This window comes from Sus scrofa, chromosome 9 (assembly GCF_054392235.1).
Source record: "Sus scrofa isolate SSC_HxYL_T2T_F1_AM1 chromosome 9, Sscrofa_HxYL_maternal_Yorkshire_Landrace_v2.0, whole genome shotgun sequence".
Lineage (NCBI taxonomy): Eukaryota > Metazoa > Chordata > Mammalia > Artiodactyla > Suidae > Sus > Sus scrofa.
The window spans coordinates 61,076,098-61,102,603 of record NC_139391.1 but is presented as its reverse complement, the minus strand read 5'-3'; the positions used below and the strand labels follow the sequence as shown (position 1 = coordinate 61,102,603).

Below are 26,506 nucleotides of genomic sequence, written 5' to 3'. Positions count from 1 at the left end.
GTTTCTGTGGAGCCGTGATGGGAACTCCCAAAAAGTCTACATCTTTGAGTATTACTTTAAATCTGCTTTCATAAATCATAAATAGTACTTAGTTTACGAAGCTATCAGTAAGTTAAGAGGCCTATTTTTTAAAAGCCAGTTTGGTCAAGGAGAGATGTGTATTACTCTAAAATCTAGTTAGTGTTTTGGGGGTTTTTTTTGGCAGCACCTGTGGCCTGTGGAAGTTCCCAGGCCAGGGATCGAACCTTCACAACAGCAGTGACCAGAGCCACAACAATGACAACGTCAGATCTTAAACCTGCTGAGTCGCAGGAGAACTCCCAAGATCTAGTCAAATGTTTAATTAAATGTAATAAAATTAAAGAAAAAATAGTTGTGAAGGTTTAGAAAGATAAAACCTGAATTTAACAGACCTGCAGGTACAGAGAGGGACAGATTTTATTTATCAATGTCATGATTAAAAACATTTAAAAAGGGAGTTCCTGTTGTGGCGCAGCAGAAACGAATCCCACTAGGAACGTGAGGTTGTGGGTTCGATCCCTGACCTCGCTCAGTTGGGTCAAGGATCCGTCACTGCCGTGAGCTGTGGTATAGGTCGAAGACGCGGCTCGGATCCTGCGTTGCTACGGCTCGTGGCATAGGCTGGCAGCTGTAGCTCCGATTAGACCCCTAGCCTGGGAACCTCCACATGCCACGGGTGCAGCTCTAAAAAGCAAAAAAGCAAAAAAAAATAAAAATAAAAAATAAAAAGAAAAGCAAAAATGCAGAACAAAAATTCAGATAGAGAAAAAAATATATACTTAAAGCATTTATCAGGAAGTATTAGAGAAACTCTGAGAAACATTCCTAGACCATGTGCTTCTAAAGCTGCAAATATTACAGTTCCAAATAATCTCAGCCCTTGATATTCAGTTAGTCTAGAAGTGCAGATACACCCTAACTCACAGCTCAGGAGAAGAGTTCCCAAACATTGATTTCATTGCGATTTACACTGAGAGGAGTTCCTGCAGAGGAAGTGCAGCCCACAGAAACCTCTAGCATCTTTGGCTGAGGCACAAAGGACAGAAAAAGACAGGGAGACATTTTCTCTTCATTTCTCGTTTCCCACACCTTTGCTTTACAATCAGGAAAAATATTCAACGGAAGTACCCAGACTCCCAGAAGAGGGACCTGGTGAACCAGCAAAATGCAGACAAATCGAGACTTGGCGGATCCAGGGAAAGGGCTGTGGTGGTCAGGGTTCAAAAGGTCATCCTTCTGCATCAGGAAAACAAGGCAGTATGTCGTCTTGTGCTATTTCCAACCAGGGGAGCTCTTCCTGCTTTCCAGATGACTGCTGTGAAGGGTCCTCTAGAAAAGCTCAGCCCTTTGGGGAAGTCCATGACTCACTTGTCACAGCACCATCCACATGGAGCCACTCAACCCTGGCCCACGAGGGCCTCAGGGTGGGCACTATTCCTGAAGCAGGCTTTTTGAGATCAGCATCCGCATCACCTCGTTGCTGCCTGTGGGAGGGGTGGGGGTGGGGGTGGGGCACTCAGGATCAGCTGGCCTGAGCTGGAGAAGTTCCAACCAGGATGCAAAGCACAGTGCAAGGAATGGGGCTATCATTGACTCCTTTCCAAAATATAGATGTCATGAAGTGGGGAAAATTTACTTAAAAAAAAAATGCCTCCTGGAGTTCCCGTTGTGGCTCAGTGGTTAAGGAATTCGACCAGGAACCATGAGGATGTGGGTTCAATTCCTGGGCTTGCTCAGAGGTTTAAGGATCTGGCGTTGCCGTGAGCTGTAGTGTAGGTCACAAACATGACTTGGATCCTGAGTTGCTGTGGCTCTGGCATAGGCAGGCGGCTACAGCTCCAATTCTACCCCTAGCCTGGGAACCTCCACATGCCAAGGGTGTGGCCCTAGAAAAGAACAAAAAAAAAAAAAAATTTTTTTTAATTAAAAAAATAAAAAATAAATGTCTCCTGATGGTCAATATGCTTCTGTTATGCAAACACACACACACAAAAAACCCAAAAATAAAACAGCAGAATATACAATAGTATATGTTGTATAATTCTATTTTTAAAAAACGTATCTACAAAAGCACAGAAAAAGTCCAAAAGAAGATATTTTTGGACTTAAATATAAAAGGAGCCCAAAATATTAATTCTGATGTCAAATATGAATGATTTTTTAACTTTTCCTATATTTTATAAGTTTTCAACAATAAATATACCAACGTCTTTGGTAATTAGAAAACTTAATTTTTTTTTGGTCTTTTGAGGGCTGCACCCACAGCACATGGAGGTTCCCAGGCAAGGGGTCTAATCAGAGCTGTTGCCACCAGCCTACGCCAGAGCCACAGCAATGCCAGATCCAAGCCATATCTGTGACCTATGCCACAGCTCATGGCAACCCTGGATCCTTAACCCACTGAGTGAGGCCAGGGATCAAACCTGCAACCTCATGGTTCCTAGTCAGATTCATTTCCGCTGCGCCACAACGGGAACTCTAGAAAACTGAATTTTAAAAGAACAAACAAAAATATTTTCCCTGAAAGAAGGGGTTGGGGTCGGTTGCTTGCTTCCTTTTACAGTGGCCTTTAACGAAGAAAGAATTAATCTCCAGGAGGAATGAGTAATTACAGATCTCAAATGAAATCAAATCTGAAATTTCATACTTATCCAGTAACAAAATCCAGGATAAAACAAGTGACAAAGACTAGCGACCACATTTTTCTAAATGTGGAGGATGATGTGGCCTGAAATAAGCATATCTGGCTTTCCCCATTATTCTAACAAGGTTATCTATGTCTTTTAGGGCCACACCCGCAGCATATGGAGGTCCCAAGCCCCTGCATCCTCATGGATACTAGTCAGGTTCATTAACTGCTGAGCCACAACAAGAACTCCTCTAATAGGGTTAAAAGGCAGAGTCAGAAGGAAGAAGTTTCCAAAGCTGGAAAGTAACCACCATGGCTTGAGTAACAGGAGGAGTGTGGCCACAGGGGGCTTAACCTGTGCACCAGCAACTGCAGGCTTATAAACATGCCTTAGGGAGATGCGCAGCAGAAAGGGAGTTCCTGCTGTGGCACAGCGAAACAAATCTAACTAGTATCCATGAGGATCTCGGTACCATCCCTGGCCTCTCTCAGTGGGTTAAGGATCTGCTGTTGCTGTGAGCTGTGGTGTAGGTTGCAGACATGGTTGGGACCTAATGTTGCTATGGCTGTGACGAGGCCGGCAGCTGTAACTCTGATTCAACTCCTAGCCTGGGAACTTCACATGCTGCTGGTGTGGCCCCGAAAAGAAAAGAAAGCAAGCAAGCAGACACTGATATTTAGAAGCCTGAGATTTGGACATGGAGCTCAGAGTCTGGCTCCCAGGGAGGAAGCAGCAACCTCACAACACTCATCAGAGATGCAGATTCTTAGGCCCACCCATGACCATGGAGTCAGGAGCTCTATGCTCACAAACCTTCCTGGTGGTCCTGACAATGGTCAGGTTTGAGAAGATGCTTTCGAAGAGGTAGGGAGGCCCATGCTCAGAGGCATTTCCTCCATCCCCACATTCCTCACTGAAAGTCATTCTGACAAGCCTGTGCCCCATCTGTCTTTGCTACAGTATAACAGCCTCAGCTACCTACTGGCTGAACAAGAGTCATGTAATTTCAAGACCTGCAAACCCTGTGGAGAGGAATGAAGAAGGCTGTGCAGATCCCTATTCCTGTAGCTCACATGGCTCCCTCCCATGGCCTGGGATTAGCAAGACGATGCCCATGTTAAGACATTTTATTTACTGAAAAATCCATTAGAATACTGATGGATATCTTTTAGACCATCTAGCTGATGATCACTTTATAGAGGCTGCTAGTGATCAAACTGGCTTGCATCTGCCATATAAATTTCCAGGCAGAAGTTCTGGGGTTCTTGATGACCAAGTGTTTTCCAAAGTAAGAACAGTCATTGCTGCAATTTTCAAAATGCTTTCATCTCAGAGTTCCCGTCGTGGCTCAGTAGTGAACAAACCTGACTAGTATCCATGAGGACGCGGGTTTGATCCCTGGCCTTGCTCAGTGGGTTAAGGATCCAGTGTTGCCATGAGCTGTGGTGTAGGTCGCAGGTGCAGCTCGGAGCCCACGTTGCTGTGGCTCTGGCATAGGCCGACAGCTACAGCTCCAATTCAACCCCCAGACTGGGAATCTCCATATGCTGTTGGTGTGGCCCTAAAAAGACAAAAGACAAAAAAAAAGTTTCCATCTCATTTTGAGCCATCTCTAAAATTGACAATGGGAAAGGGCAGAAGTGGAGCTGGGGTGACTGCTCCAAAAGGGAGAGCCTCTGGCCGAGTTTACCTTCAAGGATCTGGTGGACCCTGGAGTCCCGTACATACTGCTGGACCGCGTAGTCCTTTAGGTAGCCATAGCCCCCGTGCATCTGCAGAGCCTGATTGCAGATCTACAGAGAAACAGGGACCAGACATCTCTGACTCTGGAGGCACTGGACCTGAGGCCCTCTCTCCACCCCAGCCCCCAATATGGAGCCTGCTATAAACCAATGCGAAGAAGACTAGCCAGCAGGCAACCAGCCCAGCCAAACAGGCTCCGGATTCTGTGTGCTCAGAGACGACAAGGAAAGTCCCACCCCATGGGACTTAGAGACCTCTGCCGTCCTGCTTACCGTCTGCAGGGAGAAGCTGCCCATGCACCGGACTGGGATTCTGTGACGTGGCAAATGCAGCCTCACTGTGGAACTGGCTCTGCCCCTGACATTTTAGACCTGGCCCAGAGCTATGTTTGAGCAATACGCACAGGCATCTTCCCCAGCACACAACCAAATGTGCAGTGCATGGAGCGCATAAAGGGCTGGCTACAGGAGGACCTGTGCAGGCCTCTCCTGAGTAACCCATATTCTTACAGTGTTCCAGGAGCCGACGGATGGCCCTCAACATCCCTTGTCATCCAGGACAGCCAGAGAGCATGAGCACTTACCTCAAAGCATTCATCCGTAGCAAAGAGCTTGGCCATGGAGCACAGGGCCACTGCATCCTCCCGCTCCTCCTGCAGAGCCACGGCCGCACTGCGGATCATCAGCCTTGAGGCTACCAGCTTGGTCGCCATATCAGCCAGTTTGAACTGCAGGTACTTCAGCAAGAAGGGGAAGAACACCAGATAGGGCAGGCAGGCTGAGCACCTCACAGGGCCCCTAAGGACGCACCTCCTCTAAAAGGCCCCAGCTTCACAGAGAAAACACACGGCTCATGAGTCCTAAATCCATGCCACTTTCCTGCACTTCAGTATCATTACCTCCTCAAGGAGGTCACTGAGGCGATGCCAGCATCGTGGCAGTATGAGGGGCTCCTTCTGTCTCTCTTTCCATCTACAACCAGTAAAACTTCCACAGCTCAACAAAGGTGCCCTGCCCAACAAACCAGGATACGGAGAGCTCTACCCATCTGTATATCTCACGAGTGGGCTGGATGGGCTAGAAAACAGAGGAGGCAGAACCAGGGGAGCAGCAGAGGCTGTGCCCGAGATCCTGCGCCACGCCCCCTCCTGCCCCAGCAGTTGAGCCCACAGTCCCGAGACCCAGCAGCAGCAGCAGAGGCAGCCCACACAACTGGCCTCCAGGCAACAGCAGTTCCCACACACCTAAGAGCCCAGGTGCCTCTGACCCCTGGCTCCAACCCGGCTTGCTGCAGTGGTGGTGCCCGTAAACCCAGGTAACCCTGGACATGGCAGTGCCCGCCTTCCTGGTGTCCCTGGTGGAGAGACCAGTGACAGCCAGAATCCCGGGAACAGGAAGCAACAATAAGCCCATGGGCGACCTGGGGCAGTGCAGGGTGGACTGTGCCAGATGCCACACAGCTCCTTGAAAGAAGCCAAAAACCTGCACTACAGCACCACCTATTGGACAGCAAGAGAAAAGCCTCAAGTCACCAGTCTGTTGTATGGTTAGAATCTACCTAGGAAAGGACTGTCCACTACAAGTGAGCAGGCAGAGAAGCAACTCACCCGGCACCAAGAAGAACCATGGGAACACATGGTATCACAGAAAGAAGATGATAATTCTCTAAGAAATAAACATAAAGCCATGGGATACTGGGCTCTAAATGATGGAAAATTCAAAAGAGCCATCATGGAGAAACTCAGTGAGTACAAGAAAACTCAGAAGGCAGTTCAGTGAGCTCAGTAATAAAGTTAATGAACAGAAGGCACAGTTTACCAAAGAGACTGAAACTCTAAGAAAGAACCAAATCAGGAATTCCTGTCATGACGCAGTGGTTAACGAATCCGACTAGGAACCATGAGGTTGCGGGTTCGGTCCCTGCCCTTGCTCAGTGGGTTAACGATCTGGCGTTGCCATGAGCTGCGGTGCAGGTTGCAGACGCAGCTCGGATCCTGCGTTGCTGTGGCTCTGGCGTGGGCCGGCGGCTATAGCTCCGATTCAACCCCTAGCCTGGGAACCTCCATTTGCCGCGGGAGCGGCCCAAGAAATAGCAAAAAGACAAAAAAAAAAAAAAAAAAAAAAAAGAAAGAAAGAACCAAATCAAAACTCTGGAGCTGAAGAACTCAGTAAATGAGATAGAGAATGCATTAGAAAGCTATGAGAATAAAGCAGACCACACGGGAGAGAGAATCAACAAGCTCAAAGGTGGAATCTATAAATGATTCAGGTGGAAGGGGAGAGAGAGCTAAGACTTAAAAAAAAAAGAAATCCTCCGAGAGCCATCCCACTCCATTAGGAAGGCAACACAAGGACAGTGGGGGTCCCAGCAGGAGAAGGGAGGGAGAAGGGAGCACAGAGCTTGTTTAAAGAAATAATAGGGGATCTGGTGTTGCCGTGGGCTGTGGTGTAGACTGCAGATGCAGCTCAGATCTGGCATTGCTGTGGCTCTGGCACAGGCCGGCGGCTATGGCTCCAATTGGACCCCTAGCCTGGGAGCCTCCATATGCCCTGGGTGTGGCCCTAAAAAGACAAAAAGACAAAAAAAAAAAAAAAAGAAAAAAAAAAAAAGAAAAAAAAACAATAGCAGGGAAATTTCCCCAAGTCAGGTAAGGAACTGGATATACAATCTCATGAAGCCCAGAGAACACCTAGTTATTAGCTCAATGCAAAATGACTTTCTCTAAGACACATAATATTAAAACTGTTCAAAGTCAGTGACAAAGAAAGAATTTTAAAGGCATCCATAAAAAAAGACAGTAACCTACAAAGCGATCTCATTAGGCTATGAGCAGATTTCTCAGCAGGAAATCTACAGGCCAGGAGAGAGTAGACTGATAGACACAAAATACTGAAAGATTAAAACTATCAGCTGAGAGTATCTATCCAACAAAGTTATCCTTCAGAGAGGAAGAAGAAATAAAGTGCCAAACAAAAGCCAAGGGATTTTGTCACCACCAGACCGGTCTCACAAGAAATGTGAAAAGGTGCTCTTTTACCTGAAACAAAAAGACTAAATAAAGTGCACAAACTTTGAGTAAGACGATGAATAGATAAAGTCAGGAAATTGCAACTCTGTATCAGGATAGGTTGTCAAGCAATTATATAGCATAATGTTTAAAGGGAAAAAATCATTAAAATAACTAGTACCTTCAATTTGGGAGCAAACTCACAACATCACGAGGGATAATTTGAGATAACCAATTGTAAAAGGGGAAGAAGAAAAGGATGGAGCTCTACAGGCAAATGAAGATAGGATGCTATCAGCAGAAAAAGGACTATGTTATCCTTGAGACTTTTTTTTTTTTTTTTTTTTTGGTCGTTTTGTCTTTTTAGGACCACACTTGCAGCACATGGAAGTTCCCAGACCAGGGGTTGAATTGAAGCTGTAGCTGCTGGCCTATGCCACATCCACAGCAATGTGGGATCCGAGCCGCATCTGTAACCTACACCACAGCTCATGGCAACACCGGATCCTTAGCCCACTGAGTGAGGACAGGGATGGAACCTGAATCCTCAGGGATGCTAGGCAGGTTCGATAACCACTGAGCCATGACAGGAACTCCCTTGAGATATTTTATACAAACTTCATGGTTATCATGAAACAAAAAAAGAGTAAAGTAAACTGAGAAAAACATCACAGAAAACCAAGAAGGCAGACAGACACACAGGAAAAAATAAGCAATGGCGACACAAAGTAACCAGAACACAAGAGATTAAATGGTGGTACTAAGACCTCATCTATCAGTAATCACCCTAAATGTAAATGGACTGACCTCATAATTCAACAGAGTAGCTAGATGGATTAAAAAACAAGACATGGAGTTCCCACTGTGGTGCAACGGGTTAAGAATCTGCAGCAGCTTGGGTCACTGTGGAGGTGCAGATTCGATGCCCAGCTTGATGCTAAGGGTTAAAGGATTCAGCATTGCTGCAGGGTCACAGCTATGGCTCAGATTCAATCCCTGGCCCAGAAACACCCAATACAATGAGTGCAGCCTTAAAAAAAAAAAAAAAAAGACCCAAGTGTATGCTACCTCCAGGAGACTTATCTCAGCTCTACAAATATAGGCTCGAAGAGAAAGGACAGAAGCTAATGCTGCAAGAAAACAGCAGCCAAAAGAAAGTAGGTGTCACCACACTCATGTCAGACAAAAGAGACTTCAAGCCAAAAAGGCAAGAAAAGACAAAGATAGTAGGATAGGATGATAAAGGAGACAATTCATCAGGAAGACATAATTGTTATTAATGTACATGCTCCTAACATAGGAGCAACAAAATATAAAAAACAACTCTTAACAGACCTACAGGAGAAATTGACAGCAACACAATACAGCTGGGGACTTTAACAACCCACTTACATCAACAGATAGATCATCCAGAGAGAAAGTCAACAAGCAACATGACTCTTAAAAGAAACATTAGACCAGATGGACATACTAGATATATAGAGAACATTCCACCACAAAGCAGCAGAATACACATTCTTCTCAAGTGCCCATGAAACTGTCTCAAGGACAGACCATATATTGGGACACAAAACAACTCTCAATAAATTTAAGAAGATGGAAATCATTATGCATCTTTTCTGACAACACTGATATGAAAGTAGGAAATCAACTACAAGATGAAAGCTGCAAAAATTACAAACATACTACTGAACAACTATTGGGTGAACAAATAAAAGAGAAATCAAAAATTACCTGAAGACAAATGAAAATACAACATACCCAAATCTATGGGATGCAGCAAAAGGATTCTAAGAGGAAAGTTAATAGCACTACAGGCCTACCCCGAAAAATAAGAAAATACTCAATGAACACTCTAATATTAACACCTAAAGGAACTACAAAAAGGACAAATGAGGCCCAAAGTCAGCAGGAGGAGGAAAATAATAAAAATCAGAGCATAGGAGTTCCCTTCGTGGTTCAGTGGTAATAAATCTGGCTAGTATCCATGAGGATGTGGGTTCGATCCCTGGCCTTGCTCAGTGGGTTGAGGATCCAGCCTTGCTGTGAGCTGTGGTGTAGCCTGCAGACACAGCTCAGATACCATGTTGCTGTGGCTGTGGTGTAGGCTGGCAGCTAGCCTGGGAACTTCCATATGCCATGGGTGTGGCCCTAAAAAAAAAAAAAGAAAGAAAAAGAAAAGAAAAGAAAAAAATCACAGCACAAATAAATGAAATACAGACTAAAAAGACAATAGAAAGATCAATGATGAAGAGCTGGTTCTTTGAAAAGATAGACAAAATTGGCAAAACTTTTACTAGGCTAAGGAAAAAAAAGCCTCATATAAAATCAGAAATGAAGAAGTTACAAGAGATATCATAGAAATACAAAAGATTATAAGAAACTACTATGAACAGCTATACACCAACAAAACCTAGAAGAAACAGATGAGTTGTCAGAATCACACAACTGTCAAAGATTGAATCATGGAGAAACAGAAAATCTAAATAGACCAATCACTAGTGGGGAGACTAAAACAGTAATTAAAAATATCCCAAAAAACAAGAGTCCAGGTCCAGATAGCTTCACTGGTGAATTCTACCAAACATTCAAAGAAAATTTAACACTGATCCTTCTCAAACTATTCCGAAAAACTGAAGAAGAAAAGCTTCCTAACTCATTTTTCAAGGCGAACATTACTCTGATAACAGCACCAGTCAAGAACAATGCAAAAAGGAGAAATTACAGGCCAGTATCTCTGATGAATATGGATGCAAAAATCTCAACAAAATATTGAGGATCATATATCATAATCATGTTGGATTTATTCCAAGGATGGAAGGACAGTTCAACATCTGCAACTCAATCAAGGTAATACAGCACATTTTAAAAATGAAGGATAAAAGTCATACAATCATCTCAATAGATACAGAAAAGGTACCTCACAAGATTCAACAATCCACCTATGATTAAAAAAAAAACTCTTAATAAAACAGGTATAGAAGAAAACTCAACATAATGAGGACCATAAATGACAAACCTACAGCTAACATCAAAATCAACAGTGAAAAATCAAAAACATTTCTTCTAAAATCAGGAAAAAGACAAGGATGCCCACTCTCCCCACTCCTATTCAACATAGTATTGGAAGTCCTTGCCAGAGCAATTAGGCAAGAAAAAGAAATACAAGGAATCCAAATTGGAAAGGAAGGAGTACAACTGTCACTATTTGTGGTTGACATGAGTTTATACTCAAAGCACCCCTAAAGACTCCACCAAAAAACTATTAGAAATAATAAACAAATGTTATAAAGATGCAGGGTACAAAATCAATACACAAAAATCTGTTGTATGTCTCACAGTAAAATGAGCCAGCAGGATGAGAAATTAAGAAAGCAATCCCAGAGTTCCCATCATGGCTCAGTAGAAATGAATCTGACTAGTACCCATGAGGACGAAGATTCGATTCTTGTCCTTGCTCACTGGGTTAAGAATCCAGCATTGCTGTGAGCTGTGGTGTAGGCTGCAGACACGGTTTGGATTCCATGTTGCAGTGGCTGTGGTGTAGGCCAGCAGCAACAGCTCCGATTCAACCCCTAGCCTGGGAACCTTCATACGCCATGGGTGTGGCCCTAAAAAGACAAAAAAAAAACAAAAAACAAAAAAACCAAACAAAAAAACTATCCCATTTACGATCATAACAAAATGATGAATAAAATACCTATGAAGAAATTTAATCAAGGAGGAAAAAGACCTGTACACTGAAAAATAAGACACTGTTGAAAGAAACTAAAAATAACACAAAGAAATGGAAAGATATTTTATGCTCATGGAGTGGAAAAATTAACACTGGTAAAGTGTCCATCTTACCTAAAGAAACCTACAGCCTCTGTGCAATCCCTACCAAAAACCCAATAATATTTTTCACAGAAATAGGACAACAACAAAAATCCTAAAATCTGTATGGAACCACCAAAGACCATAAACAACCAATCCTGCAAAAAAATAATGAAGCTGGAAGTATCATATTCCCTGATTTCAAATTATACTACAAAGCCTCAGTAATCAAAACAGCACAGTATTGGCAGAAAAACAGACACATAGATCAATGGAACAGAATTGAGAGCCCAGAAAAAACCCCACACATATGGACAATTAATTTATGACAAAGGGGCAAACAACAGACAACAGAAAAATACAGTCACCTCAATTAATGGTGTTAGCACACCTGGAGGACCCATGCAAAAGAATGAGACTGGACCCCTATCTTACACCACACACAAAAATCAACTTAAAATGGATGAAAGACTTGAATGTAAGACCTGAAACTAAAAAACTTATAAAAGAAAACAAAAGCAGTGTGCCTTTGACATCAGTCTTCGTGGTATTTTTTTTGGATTGGTCAAGCAAGGGAAACAAAAGCAAAAATAAACAAATGGGACCACAAACTAAGAACTGTCTGCACAGCAAAGAAAACTATCAATGAAATGAACAGACAACCTACAAAATAGAAGATATGTGCAAATCCTATATCCAATAGAGTTAACACCCAAAGTATATAAAGAATATAAACAACTCAACGACAACAACAAAATCAAATAATCCAATTAAAAAATGGGCAAAGAAGCTAAATAGACATTTGCCCAAAGAAGTCATATAGATGTCCAACAGACAAATGAAAAGGTAGTCAATATCACTAATTATCATGGGACTGGAAATCAAAACCAAAATGAGATGTCACCTCACACCTGTTAGAATGATCAGAAATAACAAGTGTTTTTGAGGATGTGGGATAAGGGAACTCTCATGCACTATTGGTGGGAATGTTAATTGGTGAAGCCACTATGGATAACACCATGTAGATTCCTCAAAAGGTTAAGAATAGAACTACCATATGATCCAGCTGTTTCACCCCTGGGTATTTTTCCAAAGAATATAAAAACACTAATTCAAAAAGATATATGCACCCCTTCACTGCAGCGTTATTTACAATAGCCAAGACACAGAAGCAACCTAAGTGCCCATCAACAGATAAATGGACAAAAAAGTGTGCTATATTTATACAATGGAATATACTCAGCCATAAAAAAGAATGCAGCCTTGCTGTTTGTTACAATATGGATGGACCCAGAGAGTATTATGTTAAGTGAAATGTCAAAGACAAATATCGTTTCACTTATATGTACCTCTTATTATATGTAGAATCTAAAAAACACAAAATAAATAAACACGCAGAACAAAACAAAAACCATATAGACAGAGGGAACAGATTGGTAGTTACCAGAGGGGAAAAGGGTGGGGAAGGGTGAAGTGGATAAAGAGGTCAACTGGATGGTGATGGGTGGAAATCAGACTTTTGGTGGTGAGCTCACTGTAGTGTATACAGAAGTCAAATTATAATGTACATACAAAGCTCATGTAATGTTATAAATCAATGTTACCTCAGTGAAGAAAAACTGGAACACAAACAAGCAACAGAAAAAAAAGAGAAATCATTCTAATTTAACCCTCCTGAAATGATTACCTTTGCATTTTTAGAGGTATCTCTGAAAATGTTTTATTAATATTTACATATATTTATGTATTTTGTAAAAAAAAACAAAACAACAAAAATGTAAGCATACTCTTCTAAAATGTGCTTTTCTTGCCAGGTAATATATCATGAATCTATGACTATAAATAAAAGTTATTTTTAAAATTGTTAAGAGAAATAGAGCACAAGCTCTGGCTGAGATGGAGGCAAAACTCACAAGACACATCAGGGCCCTCCAGTCCTAGGGAATGTTCTAGAGACAGAGCCAAGCAGGGACATGTGGGAAGTTACCTGGTTATTGGCCAGGGGCTCTCCAAACTGCTTCCGGACCTTGAGGTGGTCTCGAGTGAGGATGATTGAAGCATGGGCAGCACCCAGGGAGCAGGACGCTAGGAAGGAGGGTACCGACATCTCCTGTGAGCCAGGGACAGGGCTGCACCCCTGCCCCCTGCCCCCAGACTTGGGTCCTCACCGACATTGATCCTCCCTCCGTTCAGTCCTCTCAGGGCAATGAGAAATCCCTGGCCCTCGTCCCCGATTCTGTTGGCCACGGGGACAGCACAGTCTTCAAAGATCACCGCTCTGGTTGGCTGTGAGTTCCACCCCACCTGGCAAACATCAGGGGCTAGATGGCTGCCCAAAGGTCCCCGCTCAGGGCAGCTCCTGTTGACCACGGCCTGGGATGCAGAGGCTCTACTATCCTGGGACTTCGTCGCTTGAGACCTTCCTAAAGTTCACTCTATAGGACTAGCCTATCCCCAAACTTTGCTCAAAACTTTCTTCAGGACTAGGGCAGAACTGTCCTCTTTTTGGTGCCTCAGTGAGTACATTCTTTTATAAGAAACCACTGGCGATATAAGGATTACTCGGAGTATCTGTCCTTTTACAGGACAGCACAAGGATAATTATTAGCAACAGCCACCCTCGCTCTTTTAAAAGCTCAGTGTTCTTGTAAGTTGTTGCCGTGACATCCCCCATGTTGGCCTTGAGCCAGGGGCAGGCACCATCTGGTGACAACCAGTTCCACATATTCTCTCCCAGCCTGGCTGCCAGTGACATTATACCAAAAACTGGCAAACACTGCACATGAGGTGTTTCTTGGTTTCTGCTTTTCCCAGAGTTGGTTTACTCAGAGTAAGGAGCCCAGAGGCAACTCTGAACACCTAAGCACAGTCCTGGCCATGAGGCTTGACAGGTCATGGGACACCTCTGTGCTCTGGCAGTGGCTCCCTTCATGTGTCATCTCCCATACAAACCCTCTTCATCCCCTCTTCCAGAGACCCCAGGCTTCAGATGGCTCTGAGGCTGGTGAGGCAGGTTCCAAAGACCAGACAAAGCCCCAGGGCCCTGCAGCTGAGCACCGACTCCGAGTCCCTACGAAGGCTCTGCAGCTCCTATGGTGGGAACAAGCACTCCACACCAGCCTTTTATTTAAGGTCTTTCCTCCAACACTGACTCAGGCCTTCTCTTCTATCCGTCAGCCCCCCCACCCCCACCAGCCCTGTGTCCTCAACTCCACTTAAACCAGTCTGCAAACTGGTTGTGCAGCTAGGATTATAAACCTGGACTTTGCTTATTCTGCTCCCTCCCAGGGAGGACTCCCCACCCCCCACTTCCCTCAAAGTTGAGCCTCAGTAATGCCCCCTGAGGCCCTTCCATCAGCTGAGCCAGCACTGACCTCACTAACTTCAAGGCCCCCATGGTCTCCTTCCCAAGTCTGGAATCTTCCAACACTGGCCTGTGTGGTCTGACTGTGAACTTAGCCCATCCAGAAGATACACACCTGGAGTGGTGCAGCTAATGCAGACCTCAACACCACCTAACTGTAAGAGAACCAAGTACAAACCACCACTACCTCAACCCTCTCCTATGAAAACATCCACCTTCTCCTCCCCTCCCCTGCCAAGCCTGTCTTCTCTCCTACACACTTAAATCCAGGATAAAGGATTGCCTCACTACTCTCCCAAAGTCAACACAAAGCTGGTTGTTTAAAGGTCTCAGCTACAAGGATGTGGTCAGCACAGTAGTCAAAGTATGTGCTTAGAGCAAAGATGGCCATGGGGCTGGAAAAGGAGAGCACAGCCAACTGTTCAGGCCATCACTGCAGCCAAATCAACGCTGGGGCTCGTGGTGATCCCTGCCCTGCAAGGCCCCACCTGCTTCTCCAACTCCTGCCCAAACCCTTCCTTTTGTTCAGGACCATTGGCCACACCTAGATTCCGGCTTCTCAAAACAGGCTCATTTTGTTCTCACCTCAGGCCCTTTGACCAGTCATCTCTGCCCAGAACCTCCTCACAGTGACTTGCAGCTGCTGAAGATTTTGTCTCAAAAACCTCATGTAAGATAAATTCTCTGCAATCAGTCTGTCTCTATCCCAAGATGCTCTTCTCACTCACCTCGCCCCATCCTCTCTTCCTTTCTCCCTGCACTAAGCACTAATGACAGGTACCCTCTTTATCCCTGTGTCTGCCATCTGTCCCTGCTGCTCAAAGTCAGTGCTGCAGGGGCCAGGCACATCTGTCTGCTTCGCTATTCTGTCCCATTACTTGGCACAGTGGGTACTTGCTAGCTCTTGAATCTTCATTCATCAAATCTGACCTTCCAAATTTCCCTTACATTAATAAAACACATATAAAGCAAAACTAATAATTAAAAAGAAAACAAGTAAGCAAAAAAAGATATATGCTTAAAAGTAAGAGGAGAGAGACAGGAAGTGAAGGAAAGAATAGAGACACTTTTTGCTTATGGAATTTATTTGTGATTTTTCTCCAGGGCCTACACTTATTTTGCTATGCTGTCAACAGATACTAGAAAAAAACCCTGATGTGTGTTGAAACAATCATCGCTATCTTTATAAGCACAAACACCTGAATCAGTATAACTTGGTCCTATAAAACTGTGTATCAGACTCCCATGTCAGTCTTCTTATAATCCGAAACAGACACTCCTGGGTTTAAGAAATCTTATAACTACAGGAGTTCCCGTTGTGGTGCAGCAGAAACAAACCTGACTAGGAACCATGAGGTTGTGGGCTTTATCCCTGGCCTCACTCTGTGGGTTAAGGATCTGGCATTGCTGTGAGCTGTAGTGTAGGTCACAGATGTGGCTCAGATCTGGTGTTGCTATGGCTGTGGTATAGACTGGCAGCTGTAGCTCTGATTAGACTCCTAGCCTGGGAACCTCCATATGCTGCAGGTGCAGCCCTAAAAAGCAAAAAAAAAAAAAAAAAAAAAAAAAAAAAAAAAAAAAAAGAAAGAAATCTTATAACTATATAACTTACACACCACGTGTACACAGCTTATATTTTATAAACGTATATGTCTTATGACAAGGCTATGGTGACTCTGGTATCCCCCAGGATGGAGCATGAGGCTCTGTACATAGTCAGTGTCTAGCAGGTCCCGCTCTGCTGAGAGAGAGAAGGGGCAGTGATTCTCTCTCTCTTTTTTCTTTTTACAGCCATACCTGCGGCACATAGAAGGTCCTAGGCTAGGGGCTGAATCGGAGCTTCAGGGGCCAGCCTATGCCACAGCCATAGCAACAACAGATCCAAGCCGCATCTGCGACCTACAGATGCAGCTTGCAGCAACACCAGATCCTTAACCCACTGAGCCAGGCCAGGGATAGAACCTGTATCCTCAGAGACACTATGTTGGGTTCTTAAGCTGCTGAGTCACAACGGGAACTCCAACTCTCTTCACTCTTAGCAGTTACAAAGGCTCCGGAAGGTCGTATGGAAATCCAGGGAGCTATGACAGCAGAAGTCTATCTGGGTGATCTCATTACTGACTTCTCTCCAAAAGCCCTAACCTACAAGTACCTGCTGGAGGTGGAGGGCTGCCCTCTAGCCTGGCCCATCTGAGTGGACCTCACCCTTATCACCACCTACAATTATACAATCACAGCTCCACTGTTCACGGCCTGGCTATGGGACTGCTTCATTACAGAAATGCCTTCTCGAAACCTATAGAAACACTCCATCTTATTTTACTGCAAGTCCCACAATTACCTCCGAGTTTTACTGCATTTTTATTTAAAGAAGAAAAGGGGCCCATATGCTTTCCATTCCTGAGACTTCAGTCTTTTGTAAGCATTTCCTCCTGGGGTAATAAGAGGGAATCAAAAATAAGACAGTAGAAAAAAAATACAGTCCAAAAGTGGTGGCAGCAGAGACAGAGGAATCCCTCCCACAGATGGACCACACTAGCAAATGCTGCCCTTTCACCTGCAGCCCTGTGCTCTTTAACTGAGCTCTATGCTATTTTATACACTGCTGTCGAAACCCTCGTTGAAGCAATAGCCTCCAGGGCTAGGGAGCCAGCATGGAATCCATTTCCAGAAATGGAGCAGAGGTTGGTCTGTCAAAGGAAGAGGCTGCCTTCCTGTCCAACAGCACTCACCTTTTTCTCCTTCTTTCCAAAGCTGAGGCCAGGGGTCCCCTTTTCAACAACTACACATGAGATGCCTTTATGGCCAGGTCCTCCAGTTCGGCACATGACTACATAGATGTCTGCTTCGCCGCCACCACTGATGAAGGCCTGAGGGGTCGGAGAGGGGAAAAGAACTGGCAAGGGGACATTAAGAGGTATGGTGGCACAGAGAAACCAACGAGGGTTAAAAAGAACCTGCACTGAGACTATAAATAGGAAAGACAAAATGAACGAAACTAACTGGACTCAGATGAGGAGAGAAACAGAGGTCAACTAAGGGAAGCGGGTCTGAGGCTCTCTTCCCCACAGGTAAACCCGGGGATGGTTCACTCCAGACGTGGGGTCCAGGCTGTGTTACACGGAGAGGAACAGCCTCCAAGCTGTCCCGGGAGCACTAAGGACAGCATGCTTGTACCTTGGAGCCATTGAGGATGTAGTGATCTCCTTGCCGCTCAGCAGAGGTCAAGAGGGAGGCAGCATCACTCCCACTCCCTGAAGCAGGAACCGAAGGGAAGCAGGGGTGGGTATGGGGGAGTTAAGGGAGCCCAAGCAAGGCTCCACTTCCTAAGAAAACTTCCCTTGTAACAAACACCTCAGAGCTGGATGCTTTAAAATCCAGGTGGCCAAGAAGCTGTCTGAACTTCTGTACAGGGCAATGAGACCATTTTCTGTCTCCCAACACACCAACAGCCTCCTACAGGAAACCTCTGCCTAGGCACCTTTTAGTCTTTTGACATCTGGTCACAGAAATCAAGACCAAACTTCTAGGCCAACCACTGTTACATGTGCCAATGGATTGAGAAGGCATCTCAGTGACTGCCCTTGAGTAACCCCTCCCGCTTTGGCCTGTGCTCAACTTGACAAACTCACCTGGTTCAGTAAGACAGTAGGAAGCAAACTTCTCCATGGTACAGAGTGGTGGGCAAAACCTGTGCCTCTGCTCCTCGTTTCCAAAGGCATCGATTATCCAGACACACATGCTGACAGGTACACCAAGAAGACACATTGACAGAGATAAAGACCGAAAAGAGAAAGAAATTTGAGCATGGAGGGGATGGTGAAAGAGAACAAGCAGAGTGAGGCAGAAGAGAGTGGGAAAAGGAAAAGTCACAACTGAGAAGATTAATCTTTATAACCAAGGCCTGGATTAATAGTCCTAGAGGAACCCAGGACCAAGGTATTTCTCACCTGGATGTCATTCATGCTATTTTTAGTTAAGTTAACTGAGCCCCCTAAAAATTAAGGAGTCATATGTACTTCCCCAAATTACTGAAAGTTTCATTTCTGTCTTGGGGAAAAGGGAACAGGTGCTGACCACTCTACTGGAGAAGTCTGCTTGAGACCAGGTCAATCTGGAATTTTGGAGAAGGCCAGCATTCTCTAAGCACCGTACAAGATGACAGATTCAAGTTCAGCAGGGAGCCACAGCCCTACTGTGAACTTTTAACAGTCTGATTGTTCAAAGAGCAGTCAACCTAAAAAGAGAAATCTTTCCCCTGTTTAGATAAGAATTCTCAGTCAACCCCCAGGAGCACCGCTTTGTGCTTCCTGAGCCTGGCCACTCACTTGTGGATGCTCATATAGGCTGTGGTGCTGGTGCAGCCTGTGGCCAAGGCTTCAAAGATCACAGATGTATCGAGCCGTGACAATCCAGACCCTCCTACATCTGTTCGCACATAAACCCCCCCAAAGCCCAGTCTGGCCGCCTTCCGCATCATATCCACTGGGAACAGCTCCTGCATACAAAGAGAGCAGGGTCATTGTAAGGGTCATTCATGACTGGGCTACTCTTTAGAGGGCACAGGAAAAGATCAAGAAGCCTACATTAGGGAGAGGGTGCAGACTCTCTTAGCTCATGATGCCTTTTGTCATCTGCACAGTGGTACCAGTTAGAGAGCATCCTGCAAGAGCTGGTTTTCTGGTGTTAAAGTTTCTTTTTATCATCAATAGAATTGCTTTGGTTTTAAGAATGTCCAAATCTTTGTACAATTAAAAAAAAAATGCTATCTACAAGATGAGGAGGATGCCTTTCAGGAAAGGAATCAGGCCACTAAGGGTTGTTAAGTGGAGAATAAATACCGAACAACCTGGCTCATAAGGAGATGAAAATAAGGGTCTCTGCACATCTGTGGGAACATCCATCACAAAGGAAACCCATACCTTCTGGTCCCACTCTGCCATGTTTGGCATCATCTCCTGGGCAGCAAAGCTGAAGGCCACTCTCTGAAATTCTTTCTGCTCTTCATTTAGTCCCGTGGATGCTATGGGCAAGGACAGGGGTCAGTGAAACGTTCTGCAAGCAAGGAGCACCATAAAGCCTGTATGGATGGTGGGTTAAGGATCTGGCATTGACATGAGCTGTGGTGTAGGTCGAACACTCAGCTTGTATCCCACATTGCTGTTGCTGGGCTGTGGTGTGTAGGCTGACAGCTACAGCTCCAATTTGACCCCTAGCCTGGGAACCTCCATGTGCTGCAGGTGTGGCCCTGAAAAAAAAAAGATCAATCAGGAAAGGAAGATATGTATACTCTGGCTTACCTCCCAAATTAAGGATAAACCTAACTAGAGAGTCAACAGTTCTATTTGAGAATCATGATGCTCAAGGAATGCCTGGGAAGCGGCAACAAATTGTATGGAAGGAGCCAGGTGTTAAGGCTCTGGTTCTGAAACTATTAATTATACAGCTTCCAGGAACTCAGGCTTCCCTCTCAGCCCCACTGTAAAATGAGGGGCTACACTAGACACTGCATAAGTTTCCTCATCTGTAAAAGGAGGAAATGATACATAATAAAATATAATAAAAATCATAACTCAAGAATTACTTTTCACATTAAAATATGCATTGGAACAATGAGAAATATTTGCTGATCACTTCCATTAATTTGATATTCTAATATGTAGAACAATAAACTGAAAGGAGTTTCATTTTACTAAAAAAAATTTTCTTTTAAAAAAGTGAAAGAAGCACCTCATTGGTTGACGTTCCACCACTAACTACTAGAAATACTCAACAAGGAGTTCCTGTTGTGGCTCAGTAGTTAATGAATCTGACTAGGAACCATGAGGTTTCAGGTTCCATCCCTGGCCCCGCTCAGCAGGTTAAGGATCCGGCGTTGCTGTGGGCTGTGATGTGGGTCACAGATGCGGCTTGGATCTGGCATTGCTGTGGCTCTGGCGTAGGCCAGCAGCAACAGCTCTGATTAGACCCCTAGCCTGGGAACCTCCATATGCTGTGAGTGCAGCCCTAGAAAAGACAAAAAGACCAAAAAAAAAAAAAAAAAAAGAGCTTGCTTACCAAATTCTAAGTGCTAGGACAGGGTGACCGCCTATAGAGGTGTTTTAGGACATTGAGAAGAAAACTGTCCTACATGTAGCATACTTTACAGATCTCGGTGTTGAGCTAAGGGAGTTGTAGGCTACTCTGCTGTTTAAAAAAAAAAAAAAAAAAAAAAGTGTCACTTATTTAAAAAAATTTTTTAATTCCAAAAGAAAAATGTCATTAGGTGCTTGACAGAGTCACAAAATGGCTGGGTATCCCCTAGTCAGACCAGGTCTCCACCACTCCTTACATCCAAATTATCTGGCTGGTGCCAGAAGACATTCAGGTAATGTCTTCTTTTGGTTTCCCATTTTCAACGAGTCATTTTCCTGAGGGAATTAATTAGTGAAAGCTGTTGGTGCTGTTATAAAATGTATACACGTGAGCAAATCCTGTATTACCAGAGCTGTTCATCAGTCACAACCAGCACTGGGCTCTTCATGTTCTTACTATCTTTATGCCCGGTTATGAAAAAAAAAAAAACAAACAGAAAACAAAGCACGGGTTTCTTGGTTTCTTCGGCGAAACCAATTCTTCCCTTAAAGCAGGATGTTTAACAATGTAAAACCCCTTCGTTACTGGACAAACAAGCAGCCCTGTGAGACTTGTCAACAGGTTGACAACATAAAGCACGTTATGGACAATATGAACAATTACGAGCCAGCATTGACCACGAAGACCTGAGGAGCCGCCAAGTGTCCCCCGTCCCGCTCACCCCAAGGCGGCTGAGTAAGAAGAACCCCGCTTCCCCCCCCGGCCGCGCCAAGTCCGGGACGGGGAGACGACTAGGGCGCTCTAATGGACTGACGCGGGGACCGAGGGCAGCCAGGGCGGGCCAGGTGGACGGACCCTTGACCCCTGGGCGAGTCTTACGATCAATGCAGGAGACCACGCTACGCCGGCCGTTCTTGGCGGGGGCCCAGAGACCGCGGCGCAGGTCGCACAGACGTGTCCAGACACGATGGCAGCAGCCCCGCAGCATAACCGCTCCCTGCTCCACTTGGCTCCTCCAGAAGTCTGACAATCAAGAGCTGGGCCGCAAAGCACGGTGGGAGCCGAGGTGCAAGTCTGACCCTGCGTGCGGCCTCACGCCTCAGAGCGAGAAGCCGGGACTACAACTCCCAGACACCCCTGGGGCCTCCGCGATCAAGTGACTAAACTAGAAGTCCCGGCTCGCGGCGAGCGGGGAGGTGGGCTGGAGTCGCAGGTGTGAGGGCTAGAGCCTCGCGCGGGTAAAGGGCGGTGATTAAGAGAGTGAGGACCAGGAGCGCTTAGCGGCGCGCTCTGCGCAGTGGCGATGCAGACGTAGGAAACGCCCCGCCCTGCGCGGGAGCCCTCGGGACGCCATGGCGCGAGCTCGGAAGAGGCTGGCGGGTGCCGCTGGGCCAGGTGAGCCGGACCCTGCTGCGGAAAGGCGGTCGCTTCGTGCCGCTCACTCACCCCTGCGTATGGGGAAAGCCCTTGGTGGGTGGTTTTGCTGTTTAACGTCCCAACTCTCCATCCTCCCTACCGAGCTTTACCCAGGGCGTTTCCTGCTTCCTCTTCATTTGAGCAGTAAATGTTTGGTAAGCACAGAAAGCCACTGGGATACAGGCTGCCACGTGCTTATACAGCGCCTTTTCAGGGGCAATGCAAACGAGGGAGTGAAAGGATTCCCGGGACTGCGAAAGCAGGGAGGAATCAGGGGATGCCTTGAGAAGGGAGGGGCTTTGAGTCCAGCCAAAAATAATGGGTAGGAAAGCGAGGTGTCATTTTTATATTCACAGGGAAGAAGGGCATTCTGGGTGGAAGGGGAGCAGGAGCAAAGCAATTAGAGATAAGACTATACTTCTTTTGAAATGGCAAGTGTCCCGGTTTGACCACAACACTTTTTGTTACTTACAGCATGGTTAAGTCCAAGAGGACCACCAGGAAAGTAGGAAGGCTCAGTATTATACATGCCTCATGGAGACTTACCTAGGAGCTTGGACTTAGTTCAGACTTGGTAGAATGGTCTTTAAGTGGATTCAGATAGGCCATAGTGGCAGGATGTGTAATTATACATCACACATTCAGATTACATACTATTGCATAATTACAGATTACACATTCTATTGGATGTGTAATCTGGGACACATTTTCCAGGTGACTAGAACATCTCATAGATTGCATAGATTAACTGAGTTACAGTTACAGTAACACATTGCATAGGGTCTATCATCCAGTGAGAATTTAACAATTTAATTACTGAATGCCTACTCTGCTCCAGGCACATTCTCTAATTCTGTAGGACACAGCCCAGTCCTGCCATGCTTGTAAAGTCCTAAGTGAGCTGTTTTATCCAGCTTCTCTTGGCACCTTCAAAAAGTAGAAAGGAGGCGGGCCACAGAGCACACTGAGCAAGAAGTCTGAGATGACATGATAGCTAATATTTATTGAGCAATTATTATAACACCAGGCATTGCCTAAAGCTCATTGTTCGTATTAACCTTATTTAATGGTCAGAGCAAGTCTGCGGAGTAGGTGCTCAGTTTCCTTGTTAGAGAGAACAGAAGAGGGTGAGGGAAAGAAAACATCCAATGACTACTTAATATATGTCATGTGAGGCATTATCCTATTGAATGGATAATGCAGATGTCCTATAAGGTAGGTGTTCTGGTTCCATTTTTATAGATGAGGAACAAGTTCAGCAATTAAGCTGCCACTGTTAAGTAACCGTCAGATGTGAGATTTGAATCCAGCTCTCATACCAAAGCATGTGCTTTTCTTGCAATAGAACTTTTTCTCTCAGCAATCAAGACAGTTCTGTGCTTTCTGCTTCTCCTGTTGCAGACAAGAAGGGGACAGAAGGAAAACGGACTAAAACAAAGAACGAGTGTGAGGCATCTGCTAAAGTGGAGAACTCCGGCCTCCAGGAGACTTCAGAAGCCTCTGAAGACTGTGGGAAGAATCTCAACAGATACTGGCTGATGAAGTCAGAGCCAGAAAGCCGACTGGAGAAAGGTGTAGACGTGAAGGTAAGGTCACACCTGTCTCCAAAGTGCATGGGGGACATGGCAGTGTCCTGCCACCCACTTCTTGTCTTTAAAGGGTAGGGAAAGGTAATAAATGACAGAATCAGCAGGATACATTGCCATTAACTATCTCTTTTGTGAATCCTCTATTTAGGTCAGGGGTTGGCAGAGTTTTTCTCTAGAGAGCCAGGTGGTTGCTGTTGCAACTCTGCCTGCTGTGCTCCTAGGTATCTCCCCACCAACAACTGGTATACAGGAAGTGACTGTAAATCAACCTTCAGAGTAGACTGGAGAAAATATAACTAGAGATACTACAGAAGAGATACACAATACTTTAATAAGTGAAATACAAATAACCATATTACTTTATCATCTGGATTACCTATTCAACTAATTCTCTGAATTAGCAAGGATAGAAAGGTAACACTTCTGTTTGCCCAGTGTAAATGGCTCTGGGGAGTACTTCCCAGGAAACTCATCCTTTTGAGACTCCTCTACTCATTCTGGCTGGCAGCACCCTCAGTGTAGGGGAAGGAGCTGTTTGCTTCCACACATTCTTGCCAGTTGGTTCAGGATTGTTTAATGAGTGACTTTATGCCCTCCTGCCTAGTTCAGCATTGAGGATCTCAAAGCACAGCCCAAGCAGACAACATGCTGGGATGGTGTCCGCAACTACCAGGTAAGAGGGTAAGAGAGGACCTCGAGGCTCAGGGGATAAAAGCCTGCTTCCTTCTTAGGACTTTTTCAGCAGCAGAATCTCTTGGCCAGGGCTGTTTTTCCCAGAACCCAAACCTGAAAGTATTTAACAGATACTTTCATTTCTCTGACTGCATGCAGTTTTCAAATGGTCTGTGTTCTAGTCAGTGTCTTGATACAAGTCTGGATAAAAGGCAAGAATTGAGTTGGGGGGAAGTTGCACAAAGGGAAATCTAATAAAAGCAGACTCGCTTTCTGGGGCTAGTGTTTTCCAGCCGGTGGGGAGGATAAGTTCTTGCTTCTTCTCCCCTGGAATAGGCCCGGAACTTCCTCAGAGCCATGAAGCTGGAGGAAGACGCCTTCTTCTACCATAGCAACTGCAGAAAGCCAGGCATCGCAGGGCTTATGAAGGTGGGTCGTACAGGCTTTGGTCTAAAGTCCTCCTCTTTCAGGAAGACTTACTCATGTAGATACAGGGAAACAGCTTAGATAGGGAACAGAAAGAAGTACCCCTCCTCCCTATCCCTGCTATCACAGGAATATGTGACAAGGCAGGCCTTCATTTCAGGCCCCACTGGCACACACTTCTCTCCATTTCTTCACCTTGGTGTCTCAGCCAAAAAGAGGCCTAATGGTAGCTCTTTAGGCCAGGTGTTACCAAGATACAGTTAGCTGCAGGTGGAGAAATCGTGACACCAATAATAACCTTTAATATTTATTTCGCTTTAGAACATACTGTTAAGATTTTTGTCAAGATAAGGTTGATTTCCTATGCTTGCCTTAGACTATGTCTTATTTCCAGATATTTGAGCCCTTGTTGGCTCTATAGCAAGACAGTTGGGGTGAGAATATGCAGGGTAAGAAAGGAAAGTTGGACTAAAGACTGGCTGTGGAGCTGACTCTACAGGCAAATGACTGGAGGCTTGGCTTTGATTTCAGATTGTGAAGGAGGCTTACCCAGACCACACACAGTTTGAGAAGAACAGTCCCCATTATGATCCATCCAGCAAAGAAGACAACCCGAAATGGTCCATGGTAAAAACTGCTGTTCCTCCTATCTCATGAGAGGGAAAGAATGGACAGAGGGGGAGGAAGAAGGTCTGGGGTGTTTTTGGGTCGGGACACAGAGCCCAGCTCTCACCTTGATGGGGTTACCCTGCCTTTGGAGAGAAAGACAAACTGGCAGCTTGCAAGCAGCTACAACGGCAGGCAGTCTTAGCTGGATGTGTTTCTGTCCCAACCCCATGTGCTGTCATGTAGGTGGACGTACAGTTTGTTCGGATGATGAAGCGTTTCATTCCCCTGGCTGAGCTCAAAACCCATCACCAAGCTCATAGAGCCACTGGTGGTCCCTTAAAAAACATGGTTCTCTTCACTCGCCAGAGACTCTCTGTCCAACCCCTGACCCGAGGTAAGACCAGCCCTTTCCTTTTTAACCGTGTGCCAGAATGACTGTGAATTCACAGGTACTAACTGATAAAACCCAGGCACAGTTCTTGTCTGTAACTCCCAAGAGCTCAGGAAGGAGCTCTGCCTGAGTTGTCTAGGACAGCTGTGCTCGGCAGGCATGTGGCCAGATATGAATGCCCACCTGCCTCTCACCTTGGGAAGTGCCTGTCATGGCTGCCCTGTTCAGAAGATGCAGACCTGTCCTTCCCCTTCTTGCCCTCTTCTGCAGAGGAGTTTGACTTTATTTTGAGCCTGGAGGAAAAGGAACCAAGTTAACTGAGATGCTGCTGCTAGAATAGGCAAGACGCTGCTCTAGAGATGTCCAGCTGCCACAAGACAAGCAGGCGTGGGGAGCGTGCTTGTTATGTTCACCCGGGGTTGTATGCCGAGGTGGGGTTTGAGTACTTTGAATAAAACATGAATATATCAAAGTCAGAAGTGTTTCTTTTAAATCAACCTTGGGGTAGTAGATGCCCCCCTGCCTATTTTTCAGTCCCTTTGGTGAGGTGCGGGGTGCCCTGCCATTGTCCTTCACAGCAGCAGGTACCAGGTGCAACGCTTAGTCTGGCAACACCCACAGAAACAGATGTCTTTCTGCTCCAGCCTGCCCCTGAAGTACCTGGCCCCACAGGGGTTTAAACCAGCAGTTTAAGGACAAGTTGCCAGATAGGAAAAAAACTGGAATTCCTTTCTCAGTCACCTGCTT

General features: G+C 45.3%; 2 protein-coding genes across 12 annotated transcripts; one reads left to right on the top strand and one right to left on the bottom strand.

The window, feature by feature from the left end:
• Window positions 1-795: 795 nt before the first annotated feature.
• Window positions 796-21,681, bottom strand: ACAD8 (acyl-CoA dehydrogenase family member 8). 10 transcript variants are annotated; one of them, XM_021102135.2, is made up of 12 exons: window positions 21,536-21,681; window positions 20,639-20,767; window positions 19,504-19,604; window positions 18,910-19,079; window positions 18,214-18,323; window positions 17,759-17,835; window positions 17,314-17,451; window positions 13,386-13,521; window positions 13,205-13,302; window positions 4,978-5,130; window positions 4,342-4,444; window positions 796-1,505 (listed from the first exon to the last, which is right to left on the bottom strand). In XM_021102135.2, exons 3-12 carry the CDS (start codon window positions 19,534-19,536, stop codon window positions 1,453-1,455), a joined length of 1,071 nt encoding a protein of 356 aa, XP_020957794.1. In that variant the 5' UTR covers window positions 19,537-19,604; window positions 20,639-20,767; window positions 21,536-21,681; the 3' UTR covers window positions 796-1,452.
• Window positions 21,682-21,785: 104 nt separating this feature from the next.
• THYN1 (thymocyte nuclear protein 1) lies at window positions 21,786-26,231 on the top strand. Of its 2 annotated transcripts, none has more exons than XM_021063175.2 (7): window positions 21,786-22,051; window positions 23,474-23,658; window positions 24,266-24,334; window positions 24,670-24,762; window positions 25,291-25,386; window positions 25,612-25,762; window positions 26,030-26,231. In XM_021063175.2, exons 1-7 carry the CDS (start codon window positions 22,009-22,011, stop codon window positions 26,074-26,076), a joined length of 684 nt encoding a protein of 227 aa, XP_020918834.2. In that variant the 5' UTR covers window positions 21,786-22,008; the 3' UTR covers window positions 26,077-26,231. The 2 variants fall into 2 exon arrangements, with proteins under 2 accessions (XP_020918834.2, XP_020918833.2); XM_021063174.2 differs by having other exon boundaries at window positions 21,786-22,126.
• Window positions 26,232-26,506: the final 275 nt, after the last annotated feature.

Excerpts from the sequence above, each read along its gene's own strand:
- ACAD8 (XM_021102133.2), bottom strand. The coding sequence starts at position 21,644 with ATGCTGCGGGGCTGCTGCCATCGTGTCTGGACACGTCTGTGCGACCTG. Across the intron at positions 17,836-18,213 it reads CTACTGTCTTACTGAACCAG|GGAGTGGGAGTGATGCTGCC; the intron begins GTGAGTTTGTCA and ends TTCCTGCTTCAG. Across the intron at positions 5,131-13,204 it reads AGCCCCTGGCCAATAACCAG|TACCTGCAGTTCAAACTGGC; the intron begins GTAACTTCCCAC and ends TTCTTGCTGAAG.
- THYN1 (XM_021063174.2), top strand. The coding sequence starts at position 22,009 with ATGGCGCGAGCTCGGAAGAGGCTGGCGGGTGCCGCTGGGCCAGGTGAG. Across the intron at positions 24,763-25,290 it reads GCATCGCAGGGCTTATGAAG|ATTGTGAAGGAGGCTTACCC; the intron begins GTGGGTCGTACA and ends CTTTGATTTCAG. Across the intron at positions 25,763-26,029 it reads TGTCCAACCCCTGACCCGAG|AGGAGTTTGACTTTATTTTG; the intron begins GTAAGACCAGCC and ends CCTCTTCTGCAG.